Source organism: Bos mutus, chromosome 1, assembly GCF_027580195.1.
Source record: "Bos mutus isolate GX-2022 chromosome 1, NWIPB_WYAK_1.1, whole genome shotgun sequence".
NCBI classification, from domain to species: domain Eukaryota; kingdom Metazoa; phylum Chordata; class Mammalia; order Artiodactyla; family Bovidae; genus Bos; species Bos mutus.
In genome coordinates this window covers 96,036,400-96,050,381 of record NC_091617.1, presented here as the reverse complement: position 1 = coordinate 96,050,381, position 13,982 = coordinate 96,036,400, and the positions used below count along the sequence as shown (strand labels likewise).

Genomic DNA, 13,982 nt, shown 5'->3' with positions numbered 1-13,982 from the left:
TGGAGTGGGGTGCCATTGCCTTCTCCTTGCAAAGAAATCTAAGTCTGCTCTACTTTAGAATGTAGGTACTGCTCTATTTTTTTTTTTAAAAGGAGGATAAGGACTTATAACCCTATTAATGCTTGACTAAAATGTCTCCAAGACACTCAGTGTAAAATTTTTTTTTGCTTATTTTTAAAAACCTATGAATTTTGATTAGTAGTTAATCAACCTCTTGCCGTTTAGTGCCTTTATTCAATGAAAGCTTTCTAATAGTGCCTTCATTTCAAGCCTCATTTGAAGACAACATCAGCACTCCAAATTGTTCCAATTTCTGACCTCTGAAATTAGATCTGTTAAGATTATATGTTTATTAACAATAGCCCAAACTGATGGTTCTTATATTGTGTAGTCAGCTGCTCATTACTACAGATGAAACTAAAATGAGTCACCAATGAGGATAGTTAAATAAACAGGTTGGCTGTCTAGAACACCTGCCTGGTTTTTAAATAGAAAATTCTTCCCTTACCATCAAGAAGTGTGAGGACAATCTGCATATGAAAAAGTTTCTTTTCTTTCACATCATGAGAACAGCTGTTATGGGAGAGTTTTCCCCTTATCCCCTTCTAATAATATTTCTTTCCAGTGAATATTGAAATCTTGGAATAACCAGAATTTTTTAGTGAATGAATTGCTGCCCCTTTCAATGATGTTTAGTGTTCTCATGTTAAATTTGTTCTTAGTGGAACTGTGCTGTCTCCCTAGATATAAAAGATATTTAATTAGCCCTTTTCGAGTTTTTAAGCAGAAGATTAATAGCCCTGAGAATGTGAGTTTATTGGATACCACCTAAGAGTGCCTGTCTCCTGGCCTGTACTCCTCTTCCCATGAGCTTGTCACTGAGTAGCCTGCCTTTCTTCAATCATTACCTACTGTTAGTTTGGAGGAGGAGAAACAGGTTTTGTGGGTTAGTGGTAGATTGCCATTGTGTGTGCTATCCTTATATAAAGTTACTGGATATTACGGGGTAGAATATAACAAGAAAATATCTGGACTACTCATTTCCTTGCATAATAAACATAAGAGAAATTTTGCGAAAAGCTTTGTAAACCTCCGCTGTTGAGCAGTTACGAATCCAGAGGATTCTTTCAGTGCACAACTATAAACAAAATGGGATGAGCTCCTTACATATTTGGAAAGTATAGCTGGTTCAGTGACGAAGTATGCAGGATTTTCTCACTGTGGACAAGTCTTGGCAAGACGTGTTTTTAAAAGTATTACAAAACAATTTTAGAGATATACTTCCAGTATGGGTTCTAAGGAAATAAGAATGATATATTGAGTTGAAAGTTAGGGGAAGGTCAGTTATTGGTCCTAGACTGTCTGGCCCGGCACCTGAGCAGAGGCAGCAGATCCATAGCTTCACCAGAGAGAGAGAAAGGGCATGGTGGCCTGCTGCCAAACCCAAAACAACCCTCTCAGAAATTTGGATTAGATAATGTGGAGATAAACTGCTTGTCAGCAGCGAGGACTGAAGCTGAAGAGTTACCAGAGAGGCTGGTGAGGCCAGGCTTGCCATATGCAAACTGAAGGGCTGAGGAAACGAGAAGAGAAAGCGATGTTTCTTGATAGCTTTCTAATATAGCTCCTGGACCCTCTTTCTAAGATTACTTGAGTGTTTGTTTCTTTCATGGTTCAAATGAGCCTAATTAAAACACAGATTTTAGAAAACCCAATCTTGTTTAGGATTTCACATTTTACCAAAGTGTGTTTCAACTCAGTTTAATAAATACTGTTGAACAATTACTCTGAGCCAGGTACATGGTACCAGAGTGGTCACAGAGGATGTCGAGGTGGGTATAAGGCTCTGCCCTTGAGGAACCGAGAGACTTGTAGGAGGAAAGACTTTAAAAAGTTCATAAAGTGGTGTGTGTGTGTATGTGTATGTGTGTGTGTATATGTATGGATGGCTCTTGGGGAGGAGTTTGGGTTGAGGGAAGCCCTCCTAGAGGATGCGGTGTTTGAGGCTATTAAAGGATAAGTTTGTTTGTCTGGTGGACTACGATGTTGGGTGGGAGGTCATTCCAGGCATTGCACAGCTGCATGATATGCTTGGGGAGTTAAGATGGATTTAGTTGTTAGTCCCATAGTCATTTCTCATTAGGACATAACGTGTATAGTGGGCACTGATAAGTGAGCTAGTAAGAAGTTTACAGGCACTGGATGAGGAAGACTCGAATATCATACTTTGGACTTCAGACTATTTCTCATTGGTAAAGATTTTAAGTAAGGGATGTATGATTTAGATTTTTATTTTAGAAAGATCACTCTTAGAACCAGTGTAGTAGATGAATGAGCAATGGATGAAACTTTATCTGGAGGCTTTGGAAGGAGTCCTGGTGAGAGATTCTGAGATGGAAAAGAGGATTTGGATTTGGGGTGACTTCAGGGGGTGGAATCATTATGAATTAGAGAGTGATTGCTTGTGGAAAAGAGAGAGGGTCTGAGTCTGACTTGGATTTTCTCATTTGGAGAGACTAGGGAATAGAGAAAGAAGAGATTTATTAGAGAAGGTAATTAATTCCCTGGAACAAGTAATCAAAATTTGCTTTGGGGGCATCCAGGTGGAAATGTCCAGAAGCAATTGAACAGCTGTTTCTTGTGTGCCTGCTCTGTGTCCCCAGCACTGTACGTGACAGACAGCTAACCTATGTAGGAACATGGCTGAGAAGAAAGATAGGAACAAAAATGCCACCAGCAGCCGACTACAGATCATAAAGACGAGGCACCAGAGTTAATTTTTAAAATACAGAAATATATAAAGTAGAAAGTTCCCCCATAACCTCTCACTCTCACTTCCTGGGGGGGCATTGTTAACAGTTGGGGATATTCTACATCATATCAATGTATTATATGTATACATATACACACACGTTTATTTTTCCTATAAATGTGTTCACATGTTTATATGTGTTTCTGTACCTTGAGTTTTTTCATTCATGATCACTTTTCCATGTCGGGATAGACAGATAAGCAGGCAGATATACATAGAGCAATCTGCCTCTTTCTGTATAATTGGCACATAGTCTTGCATACTATTGTTACAACATAATTTATATAATCTTTTTTTCTGGTTGATGAATTTTCATTAAATTGCTCTATTAAGTCATGTTGAAGGAATATCCTTATATTTAATATATATTCTTGCATGGTTGAAGATATGCCTATTTTAAAACTTGATATTGTCCTCCAAAAATATCAATTGACATTCCCAATAACAGTGTACAAATGAAGTATTTTTCCTTATGATTCCATTACATCTTATCGGTCTTTTAAATTCTTGCAAATACAATTGGCAAAAAACGCTAATTTTTTTTAAACAATATTGAGAAGTAGATATCATTTCTATTTTATGGATGATAATACTGAGGCTTAGTAAACCACAATACAAAGTTGAGTCTTACTCTTCAGAGAAGTTTCCCTTTGCCCTGTTAATATATTGATGGGCCTTTTTGAGATTACTTTTTCTTTATATTCAAATTCATATTTCATAGTTCTTTTCTATCTCCTTGACTATTAAAATATAGATGTTGCATTTTGGCTTTCTTATAATTAACAATTAATTTGAGGGATGATACTTTGAGATGGTACAAATATTTCCTCACCACCTTTTACCCAGTGGTATTACATCCATGGATAATCGTGCCTAAATCTATTATATTGGTGAACACAAGTAAAAATTTTTTTCTGATTCTGCTATATTTAATTTAGGAAAAAAGCTTATGTTGAAATAGCAAAAGGACTGAATATGGTTTTTTTTTTTTTTCAGGTTTTTTTTTTAAAGCAGTTAGTCCTAAGGAAAAGCTTTAGATTCTTTATTTTAGAACATAGGAACATAATGAATGCTTAAAACTGTTTGACTGGTGAAGCACAGTTAAAAATGCTTTTATTCTTTTCTTTTTTAAATTCAGCTAAAACTATATCTAAATTTACCATTTTGGGCATCTTTGTGGTAAAGCAGACTGTATTGTTGAAGACCAGTGGTAAGCTAATTTATGCCAACACTGAAGTTAAAACCAGGAAAAAAAAATCTTCCATGGATAATTTGTTTTGTACCTTAGAAGTAATATCTTTATTTTGCAGTTTATTTTTAGTTTTGGTACTATAATAAGAATCTGGTGATTGTGGGATAAATGAACATGGTGCTTACCCAATTGCTTAGAGGGGTATTTATAAAAAAAAAGTCCCTTAAAGGTTTTAGTTCCTGGAACTTAAGGAGTGGCAGTTGATGAAGCCTGACTGCTTCACTGAGTCTCTTTAGGATGTATGTACTTATGTTTTCTAAAGGATTTTTAAAGCATGTTTTAAAAGTATTTGCACAGTCTGGTAAATATTTTACAGGTCTTGAAAAATAAAGTTTCTGAAAAATCTGTATTATTTACAAATATCCTTCCATAGTGTTAATTGTAACTATGAGTGAACTTTAATAAGAAACTCATATTTTGATGACACCTGATCATACTAATTTCTTCTCTTTGCATTCAAAGAGATAATGTCACACTTGTTCTTTGCCAGGGAAGTTCAGCGAAAGCCTTTTCTTCTCTTCTGATTTAGTTCTAAAATGTATTCTCCCAATCCTCACCCCCTCATAATAGTAACCTGGGGGATAATTTGAAAGAAAGATTGCTTTAAGGTAAGCAAGTTGCCTTTTAATGTCACTAGAGGAAGGAACTATTTTCTGCTTTAATTTTCTTTTTGAAATACACACTTTAAAAATAATTAGAACAATAATGTTATTTATGTATAACAGTAATTTAAAATTTGTTTTATATTTTATTTATATTTATTTTATTACAGAGTAACATGTATCATAAAATCATACCTTTACATGGTAGAAAAATTAATAATAATCTATGCCATTCAGAAGGGTTTCAATATTTACAAAGTACCTCTTCTTTCTATCTCTTGTCTCCTCCTAATCCCCATTTCCACCACCAAGATTTAACTACTATTAAAATTTTGCTTTCTTTTTATTATATCTGTTGATCAGTATGAAAGATAAGAAATTTAGCACTTTTTCATTGCCTCCTCTCCTCACAATTTTTAGTTTTTCTTGTGGTTACATTTAAAGCTTAAATAATATACCTCCTCCTGCTTTTTCTTTTATTTATAATTATAGTAAAATGTTTTAAATTGACTATCTTAACCATTTTTAAGTGTACAGTTGAGTAGTGTTAACTATATTCACATTGTTATGTGACCAATCCCCAGAACTTTTTCATTTTGCAAAACTGAAGTTACATATTAACAACTCTTCCATCTTCCTCCAACCCCCAGCCCCTGGCAACTACTATTCTGTTTTCTGTTTCTATGAATTTGACTCCTTGTAGCTCAGAGGTTAAAGCGTCTGCCTGCCATGTGGGAGACCTGGGTTCGATCCCTGGGTTGGGAAGATCCCCTGGAGAAGGAAATGGCAACCCACCCAGTACTCTTGCCTGGAGAATCCCATGGGCGCAGGAGCCTGGTGGGCTACAGTCCACGGGGTTGTAAAGAGTTGGACACGACTGAGCGAATCCTTAGTCCTTAGTCCTTAGATACTTCATACACATGGAGTCATATAGTATTTGTCTTTTGGCGACTGGCTTATTTCACCTTCAAGATTCATTCATATTGTAGCATGTATGAGAATTTACTTTTTTTTTTAAGGCTGAATAATACTTCTTTGTGTTTGTATATCACATTGAGTTTATGTATTCATCTGTCAGTGAACACTTGGGTTGCCTCACCTTTTGGCCATGGTGAATAATGCTGCTGTGAATGTGGGTGTACAAATATCTGTTGGATTCCCTGCTTTCAGTTCTTTTGGATATATGGAGCCAGAAGTGGAACTGCTGGATCATATGGAAATACTTTTTTAAATTTGTTGAGGAACATCCATACTGGTTTCTATAGCTGCTGTGCCTTTTTACATTCCCACCAATAGTACACAGGGCACCAGTTTCTCCACATCTTTGATTACACTTGTTATTCTAGGTTTTTGATAGTAGCCATCCTGATGGATACGAGGTGACATTTTATTGTGATTTTTTCTGTTGGTGTGCAGTTGATTTACAATATAGTTTGTTGTGTTAATTTCTGCCCTATCATTATGGTTTTGGTTTGCATTTTTCTGATAATTAGTGACGACAAACATTTTTTTCTTAAGCTTGTTGGCCATTTCTATATACTCTTTGGAGAAGTGTCTGTTCAAGTCCTTTGACTATTTTTAAATTCAGGTTATTATTTTTTTTCTTGTTCTCTGCTTTTATATTTAGTTATTAGTTTTAGATAAGAGTGTTGACTCTCCATTAGGAAAGACATGTTTTTGAATTTATACTTCCTTTTGCTTTCTCACATCTCGATTTTTCCTGTTAATTTTTACATTGTAAAGGTATATAACATTATTCTGTTCTTTAACTCATATTTTTTAAAGCAGTTTTTTAAAAGCACTTATAATGAATGCTTATGTAAGTGTGATACACTTGAAAAACAAAGAAGTGTGATTAGATGTTTAGAGAAGGAAAAGTAATTTTGTGTCAGTAAAACTTTTCTCTTTAAAGGGTTCCAGTTAACTTTAATTTTGGGGGCTGGTATGTTTTCTCCATCAATTTTATCTCATCTGTTTTCAGTCATCCAGGATTTTTTCATACTTTCTGGTCTGCTGTTGATGCCTTTTTTTGTTTTCTAAGACTTTGATAAACTTGTCATTTCAGTGGGCCCTTAGAATGAAAGGGGCTTCCCTGGTGGCTCAGACAGTAAATAATCTGCCTACAGTGCGGAAGACCTGGGTTCAATCCCTGGGTCGGGAAGATCCCCTGGAGAAGGGGATGGCAAACCACTCCTATATTCTTGCCTGGAGGATTCCATGAAGAGAGAATCCTGGTGGGCCACAGGCCATGGGGTCACAAAGAGTTGGACACGACTGAGAAACTAATACTTTCACTCAGAAAGGATATAGATGTTTGTTCCCTCCACCATATTGAACAATCTGTGTGTTGTCTTTAGAAAGCTGGATTATTTTCATCTAATAAGGTTCCACTTTTATTTAAAGTATTATATGAATACATAAAGTTTTAAAAGTTCTTGAACACATTAAGGGTATGTTGAACACATTAAGCTATATGCTAGGTTGGTCTTCCCTGGTGCGTCAGTGGTAAAGAATCCACCTGCCAGAGCAGGAGACTCAGATTCAGTCCCTGGGTTGGGAGAATCCCTTGGAGAAGGAAATGGCAACCAGTCCAGTATTTTTCCCTGGGAAATCCCAGGACTTGCAGGCTGCAGTCCATGGGATCGCAAAAGAGCCAGACACAGCTTAGCGACTAAAAGACAAACAATATGCTAGGTATTATTCTAAGTATTACAAGTGTGAATTCACTTGACACATTAAATCCTTAAAATACCATAGGAGATAATATTATTCTCATTTTATAGGTGAGGAAATTGAGCCAACAGAGAAGGCAAATAATTCACTTAAGACCATACAGCTGGTAAGTGATAGAGCCTGGATTCAAACCCAAACATACTGGCTTTAGCGCTCATGTCTTAACCATTATACTATGGCTACCTCGAATATGTCATTCCTCCATTGTGGAATGCTTTTTATCTTACATTTCCTCGTGCTTTTTTTAGAGTCCAACATACGACATCTCCATTTACTCAACATATATTAATTGAGCATCCATTCTGGCCTGATGTTGTGTTAGATACTGGTGATACAGCGATGAGCAAAACAAAATGCTTACTCTCAGAATTTTACATTTAGTTGGGAGAATGTGTATAATTTGTTTGTGCTGGCCATGTATTTTCACTGAAAAAAAAAAAAAAATCAGTTTCATGTACTAAATTGTACAGGCTCCTCTGTCCATGGGGATTTTCCCGGCAAGAATACTGGAGTGGATTGGCATTCCCTCCTCCAGGGGATTTTCCCAACCAGGGCTCAAACCCAGGGATCGAGCATTGCAGGTGGCTTCTTCACTATCTGAGCCACCTGGGAAGCCCATGTACTAAATTAGACTCATTAAATCTCTGAAACAAGGATTATAGTTTTTATTAGCCAGTCTCTTAAAAGTGAGATTGACTTATTGTACCCATTATGCTTTTGTCACAAAATAACATCTGATGGTAGCTATGCTTTGGGTGGATGCTGTTGTGGGAGGTAGTGCTGCAGATGAGCATTCAGGTGGTTTTTCAGGAGTACTTTTGGGGTTGATAGCTATGGAAGATAAGGGGAGGGAAGGAAGCAAGCTTAGGTAGGAAAATATCAAGATGCTGTGAAGTCTCAACAGAAACTTTAGCTCACCCTCTGGGGAGTTCTAAAGATGAATTGGCACTTCATAGCTTTTGCAAGTCACATGTAGGACCTTTATACTGAATTGCTCATTAGTTGTGGGCTGACCAGGAACGGGCTTTGACTGTAGATGAGGAGTCAAATCTCTGAAAGAGGCTGAAGATTGGGGATGTCTGGTGGTAGCATTCCCGGCAGCTGGTGTGACAGGTGCTCTGTTGCTAATGGGGAATTCTGCAGGCGGAGTGGAGAGAGGAATGGTCAGATCACAGCATCCACAAGTGTCATTAGGAGATGTGGATTTGAATTAATTTTCTATTTCCTGTGAAACTCTGGCAAATATTCCTTTGTGCTTTTGCTTTTTAAATCTGTAAAACAGGATTAGTTTGACAGTTATTATGAAAATCATATAATCTGTTTGTTCAAACACCTGAAACACACTAAAGAATCTGTATATGTTTATAGGCTAAGGAAACATAAACAGTGGTATTTCCTTGTCAGTTCAGTTCAGTTCAGTTGCTCGGTCATGTCCGTCTCTGCGACCCCATGGATTGCAGCACGCCAGGCCTCCCTGTCCATTACCAACTCCCAGAGTTTACTCAGACTCATGTCCATTGAGTCGGTGATGCCATCCAACCATCTTATCCTCTGTCGTCCCCTTCTCCTCGTGCCCCCAATCCCTCCAGCATCAGGGTCTTTTCAAATGAGTCAGTTCTTTGCATCAGGTGGCCAAAGTATTGGAGTTTTCAGCTTCAGCATCAGTCCTTCCAATGAATATTCAGGACTCATCTCCTTTAGGATGGACTGGCTGGATCTCCTTGCAGTCCAAGGGACTCTCAAGAGTCTTCTCCAACACCACAGTTCAAAAGCATCAATTCTTCAGCACTCAGCTTTCTTTATAGTCCAACTCTCACATCCACACCTGACCACTAGAAAAACCATAGCCTTGACTAGGCGGATCTGTGTTGCCAAAGTAATGTCTCTGCTTTTTAATATGCTGTCTAGGTTGGTCATAACTTTCCTTCCAAGGAGTAAGCGTCTTTTAATTTCATGGCTGCAGTCACCATCTGCATTGATTTTGGAGCACAAAAGCATAAAGTCAGCCACTGTTTCCACTGTTTCCCCATCTATTTGCCATGAAGTGATGGGATCGGATGCCATGATCTTAGTTTTCTGAATGTTGAGCTTTAAGCCAACTTTTTTACTCTCCTCTTTCACTTTCATCAAGAGGCTCTTTAGTTCCTCTTCACTTTCTGCCATAAGGGTGGTGTCATCTGCATATCTGAGGTTATTGATATTTCTCCTGGCAATCTTCTACATTCAGTTAAGGAATATTTGAGTCCCTATTGTGTACATAAAATAGTTACATGAATGTAGTAAAGAGTCAAGAATTTTTTATCTTCCAGTTTATAATTTAGCTAAGGATGTGTGTATATAATTAATTTAATAACAAAAAATGGAGCATAAGATACAGGTTGGGCAGGTTTAGAAGTGTAGACCATTGGGGCTATGAGGTTAAAAAGGTTTTAATGGAAGTTGATGTTGAAGAAAAAAAGATGATGTTGAAGAAAAATTTCCACCTCCCTTCTTAAACTGAGGAAGTGACAGGATTAAAACTTAGATCATCAAAGTCTTATGTATGGGGATTGTGAGTACAGATGTCTATAATAGAGTGTTTGTGCTGGAAATGGTGGGATCACGTTAAGAATAGAAAGTGGAACCAGCTTATCTAGAGTATTAAATGCTACAAAGAGAGCTGAAATTACAGATTTAGGAGATACTTACATAGAGTTAATAGATAAAACACTAAAAGTGAATTAGGTTTCAGAAAGAGAAAGACAGAGAAGGAATATGAGAGAAGGAGTGAAGAATGTCTTATGATTGAAGACAGAAGGAGACTTAATAAGTGTTCAGAATGGTAGAAAGGGAGACAGGGAAGCAGACTGTTACGAAGCCAAGGCGAGAGAGTTCTAAGAGACAGGGGCATGAAACCATGATATGCTTAGGAAGAGACTCGTTTTCAAGAAAAGGCCATTCACTTTCCATGTGTGGCTCTCTGCTAAGCTTCTGTAGAGTCTCTGAAGACTGGAGTTTTAACTTTTTTTTTGCAGATGACTAACAATTTTAACACCTTACTTCTTACTCCACATTCTGTATTCCAACTACCCATGTCAGTTCACACAGTCCCTAACGCATTTTCTTCCTTTCTTCAACAACTACTTATTGAATACCTGTTCTGTGCTAGACATTGTGTTGGCCACTAGGAATATAATGAACAAAATTCCTGCTTTCATCAAGCTTACATTTGTAGCTGGGGTAGATGGTGGACTCTAAACACTGGTTTATCTGTCCAGTGGTAGAAGAGGTAGGTCAGAGGGGCAGCAAGGGCCAGTTCCTACAGGGCCTTGTAGACCCTGCTGGGGACTTTGGTTTCCCTTTACTTTTGGGAAAGGCATTTGGAGAGTTTAAAGCAAAGGAAAGACGTGAACAACGTTAATTTTGTAAAACCCTTATGACAGAGCCTGGCACATGGAGATCGCTATATATTTGTTTAATTAGTCATTGGGTCTATTTGACTTTCCTTGAAAAGGATGACTGTGGCTGGCTACTCTGTGGGGATCAGATCACAGGGAGTCTTCTCATGGTTCCTTGGAGGAACACCCAGGCTTTTGTTCTAAAACATTTTGTTGTGTTTTTGAGTCTTGTAGTAAATAGCTGCTCAGTGGATTTATTTAAGTGTTATGATTTATCTAACAGTAATGTGAAAATAAATGCATATTTATGTCTATTCCTTTGTTTTTGGGGTGTCTACCTTATAATATGAATTATATTTTAAAGTCAATTTTGGGAATTGGATTGCTAATCTGGGTGGTTAGTCTGTGGAAGTTAAGGCTGAAGAAGAGGACGTGACAGATCCTTATTAAATTTTTGAAGGGCCATCTCTTTGATGAAGATAGACTTCTAGGGAAGGGGAGATTAGCGATTAGAGATTGTAAGATATTTCAGTTAAGTATAATCCAGAAGCTGACCAATAATAGAGCTACTTGTCTTTGGAGTATAGTACTCACAAAAGAGTGAGCTTCTGATAACTAGCATTAAAACAAAAGTGGACCTCCTATTTGTTAAAGCAGGTAGGGTGGGCTTCTTGAATGAGGAGGGGAGATTAAGATTTCTCACAAAACCACTGTTTTTATTTTTAAGCATTATTAAGTATTGGTGTTTTATTTTTTACAGAGATAGTTTACTGGAAGTGACACGTGTTGATGTCCACACAGAATCTCTGAAGTCCATCAAAACATCAGGCATTATTAGTCACTCTCTAACTTAAAACTCCTTTTTCTTTTTCAGGGATATCATGATAACACATTTTGAACCTTCAATATCCTTCGAGGGTCTTTGTAATGAGGTTCGAGACATGTGTTCTTTTGACAACGAACAACTTTTCACCATGAAATGGATAGATGAGGAAGGTGAGTGGCAAAGAGAGGGCTGCCTGTGTGAGCATTCGATTTCATATGCCATTCTGTTGTCTGTTTTTAAAGTGTAGTAAAAATTCTAATTAATATAAGGAGGGAAAGGTATGTTAGAAATTTGATGCCATTCTTATTTTCCCTCAAGCGTTTAAAAGAGTACCAGAGAGGCGCTTCCCTGGTGGCTCAGTGATAAAGAATCCGAGTGCCAATGGAGGAGACACAGGTTCTATTCCCAGTCCTGGAAGATCCCCCATGCCACAGAGCAACTAAGCCTGTTCACCCCAACTATTTGAGCCTGTGCTTTAGTGCCCATGAGCTGTAATTGCTGAAGCCCACATACCCTAGAGCCTGTGCTCAGCAACAGGAGAAGCCACTGCAATGAGAAGCCATCACACTACAACCAGAGAGTATAGCCCCTACTTGCTGCAACTAAAGAAAAGCTGGCACAGTAACAAAGACTCAGCACAGCCAAAATTAATTAATTAATTGAAAAAGTGATTGTGACAACCATTATTTCAAAGGTGGTGGCAGAAATTTATTTTTTTAATGTTATTTGGGTGTGCAGAGTCTTAGTTGGGGCACGTGGCATCTTTAGTTGCTGCTTGCGATCTCTTGGGTGCAGCATGTGGGGTGTAGCTCCCTGAGCAGGGATCAAACTTGGGCCCCCTGCACTGGGAGCTGAGTCTTAACCACGGGACCACCGGGAAAGTCCTAGAAACTTAATTCTTTAATGACTTGTACATAGAAAGCATTTATTTTGTATCTGTGTGCTGAGAAGGGATATTTTTTATCCTCAAACTCCACAGGGAGATGGACTTAACAAAAAACAAGTGTGACAGTCAACCCTGAATGCATAGGAGTCTCAGAATAAGAAAGAAACAGCATTCACATATGCCTGAAATATCTGCAAAGTTTGAACTAAACCTCTAACAGAGTAAAAGCTTTTGAAGGGGAGTAGGTAAGGGGAGAACCAGAAAGAAATAGAGAAAAAGGAAAGTATAAGATATAAAAAGGCATGAAGGTATGAAGAACATGGTATGTGGGGAAGGGCAATAATTCACTAAGTTGAAAGAATGGGGAGGCCTCCTCCTCTTGGTCCCATTATTGAACCTGAGTTGGAAGAGGCAAGTCTGATCTCAAAGTGAAAGTGAAAACGTTAGTCACACTTAGTCATGTCTGACTCTGCGACCTCATGGACTGTAGCCTGCCAGGATCCTCTGTGCATGGGATTCTCCAGGCAAGAATAGTGGAGTGAGTTGCCATTCCCTTCTCCGAGGGATCTTCCCGATCCGGGGATCGAAGCTGGGTCTCCTGCATTGCAGGTGGATTCTTTACCATTTGAGCCACCAGGGAACAGAGGTAAAACCACTACCAGATCACCCCCAGCCGGCCACCACCAGAAGGAGGGGGGCCATGATCCAGAGGAACCAGCACAGTTGAGAACTCTGCTCTGAAACTATAGACAACATTTTAAGAGAACATTCTGAGAAATGGGGCACACTGACAGATCGAGCAGTGATGAGAGACGCCCAGACAAAACATTCTAGGACTTTTAGTCTTATGACTTACTCAAGTGTTGAAGAGGTGGACGTGGCAATGAGTGCAGAACCACACGAAGTTGCTGGGTGTTTGGTGAAACCAGGGAGCTGTTTCTGGAGGATTCTGTAAAGCCTAATGCTCTTTTGAAAGCAAAGAAAATTTTTGTTGATGGTATTAAAGAAGATACAGAAGACTATGAGCAACTGCTTTGAAAAGTATGGCAAGATTGAAACTATAGAAGTTAAGGAAGACAGGTAGAGTGGAGAAAAGAGAGGATTTGCTTTTGTAACTTTTAAAAAATATTTATTTACTTACTTATTTGACTGCGTCGGGCCTGAGTTGCTGCATGGGGGATCTTTCATTGCGGTGCACAGACTCTGGTTGAGGCGTGTGAGCTTGGTAGTTGCAGGGTGTGGGCTTAGTTGCTTCTCGGCATGTGGGATCTTAGTTCCCTGACCAGGGATCAAACCTGCATCTCCTGTGTTGCAAGGTGGATTCTTAACCACTGGACCACCAGGGAAGTCCCTGCTTTTGTAACTTTTGATGATCATGACACAGTTGATAAAACTGGTGTTCAGAAATACCACTCTATTAATGGATGAGCTGTGACATGAAAAAGGCCCTTCCTAGACAAGAAACGCAATCTGTGGATCACAGAGAGGTTGTGA

General features: G+C 38.4%; 1 protein-coding gene across 2 annotated transcripts in view; it reads left to right on the top strand.

Annotated features, from left to right (window-relative positions):
* Positions 1-13,982, top strand: part of PRKCI (protein kinase C iota) — a 70,805-nt gene that overhangs the window by 2,798 nt on the left and 54,025 nt on the right. The window contains exons 2-3 of one of the 2 annotated variants that reach the window (XM_070373377.1): positions 7,450-7,505; positions 11,651-11,772. In XM_070373377.1, coding sequence (XP_070229478.1) covers positions 11,658-11,772 — 115 coding nt within the window. In that variant the 5' untranslated portion in view covers positions 7,450-7,505; positions 11,651-11,657. The remainder of the gene's footprint in view (positions 1-7,449; positions 7,506-11,650; positions 11,773-13,982) is intronic. The other variant, XM_005891725.3, reaches the window with a different exon arrangement.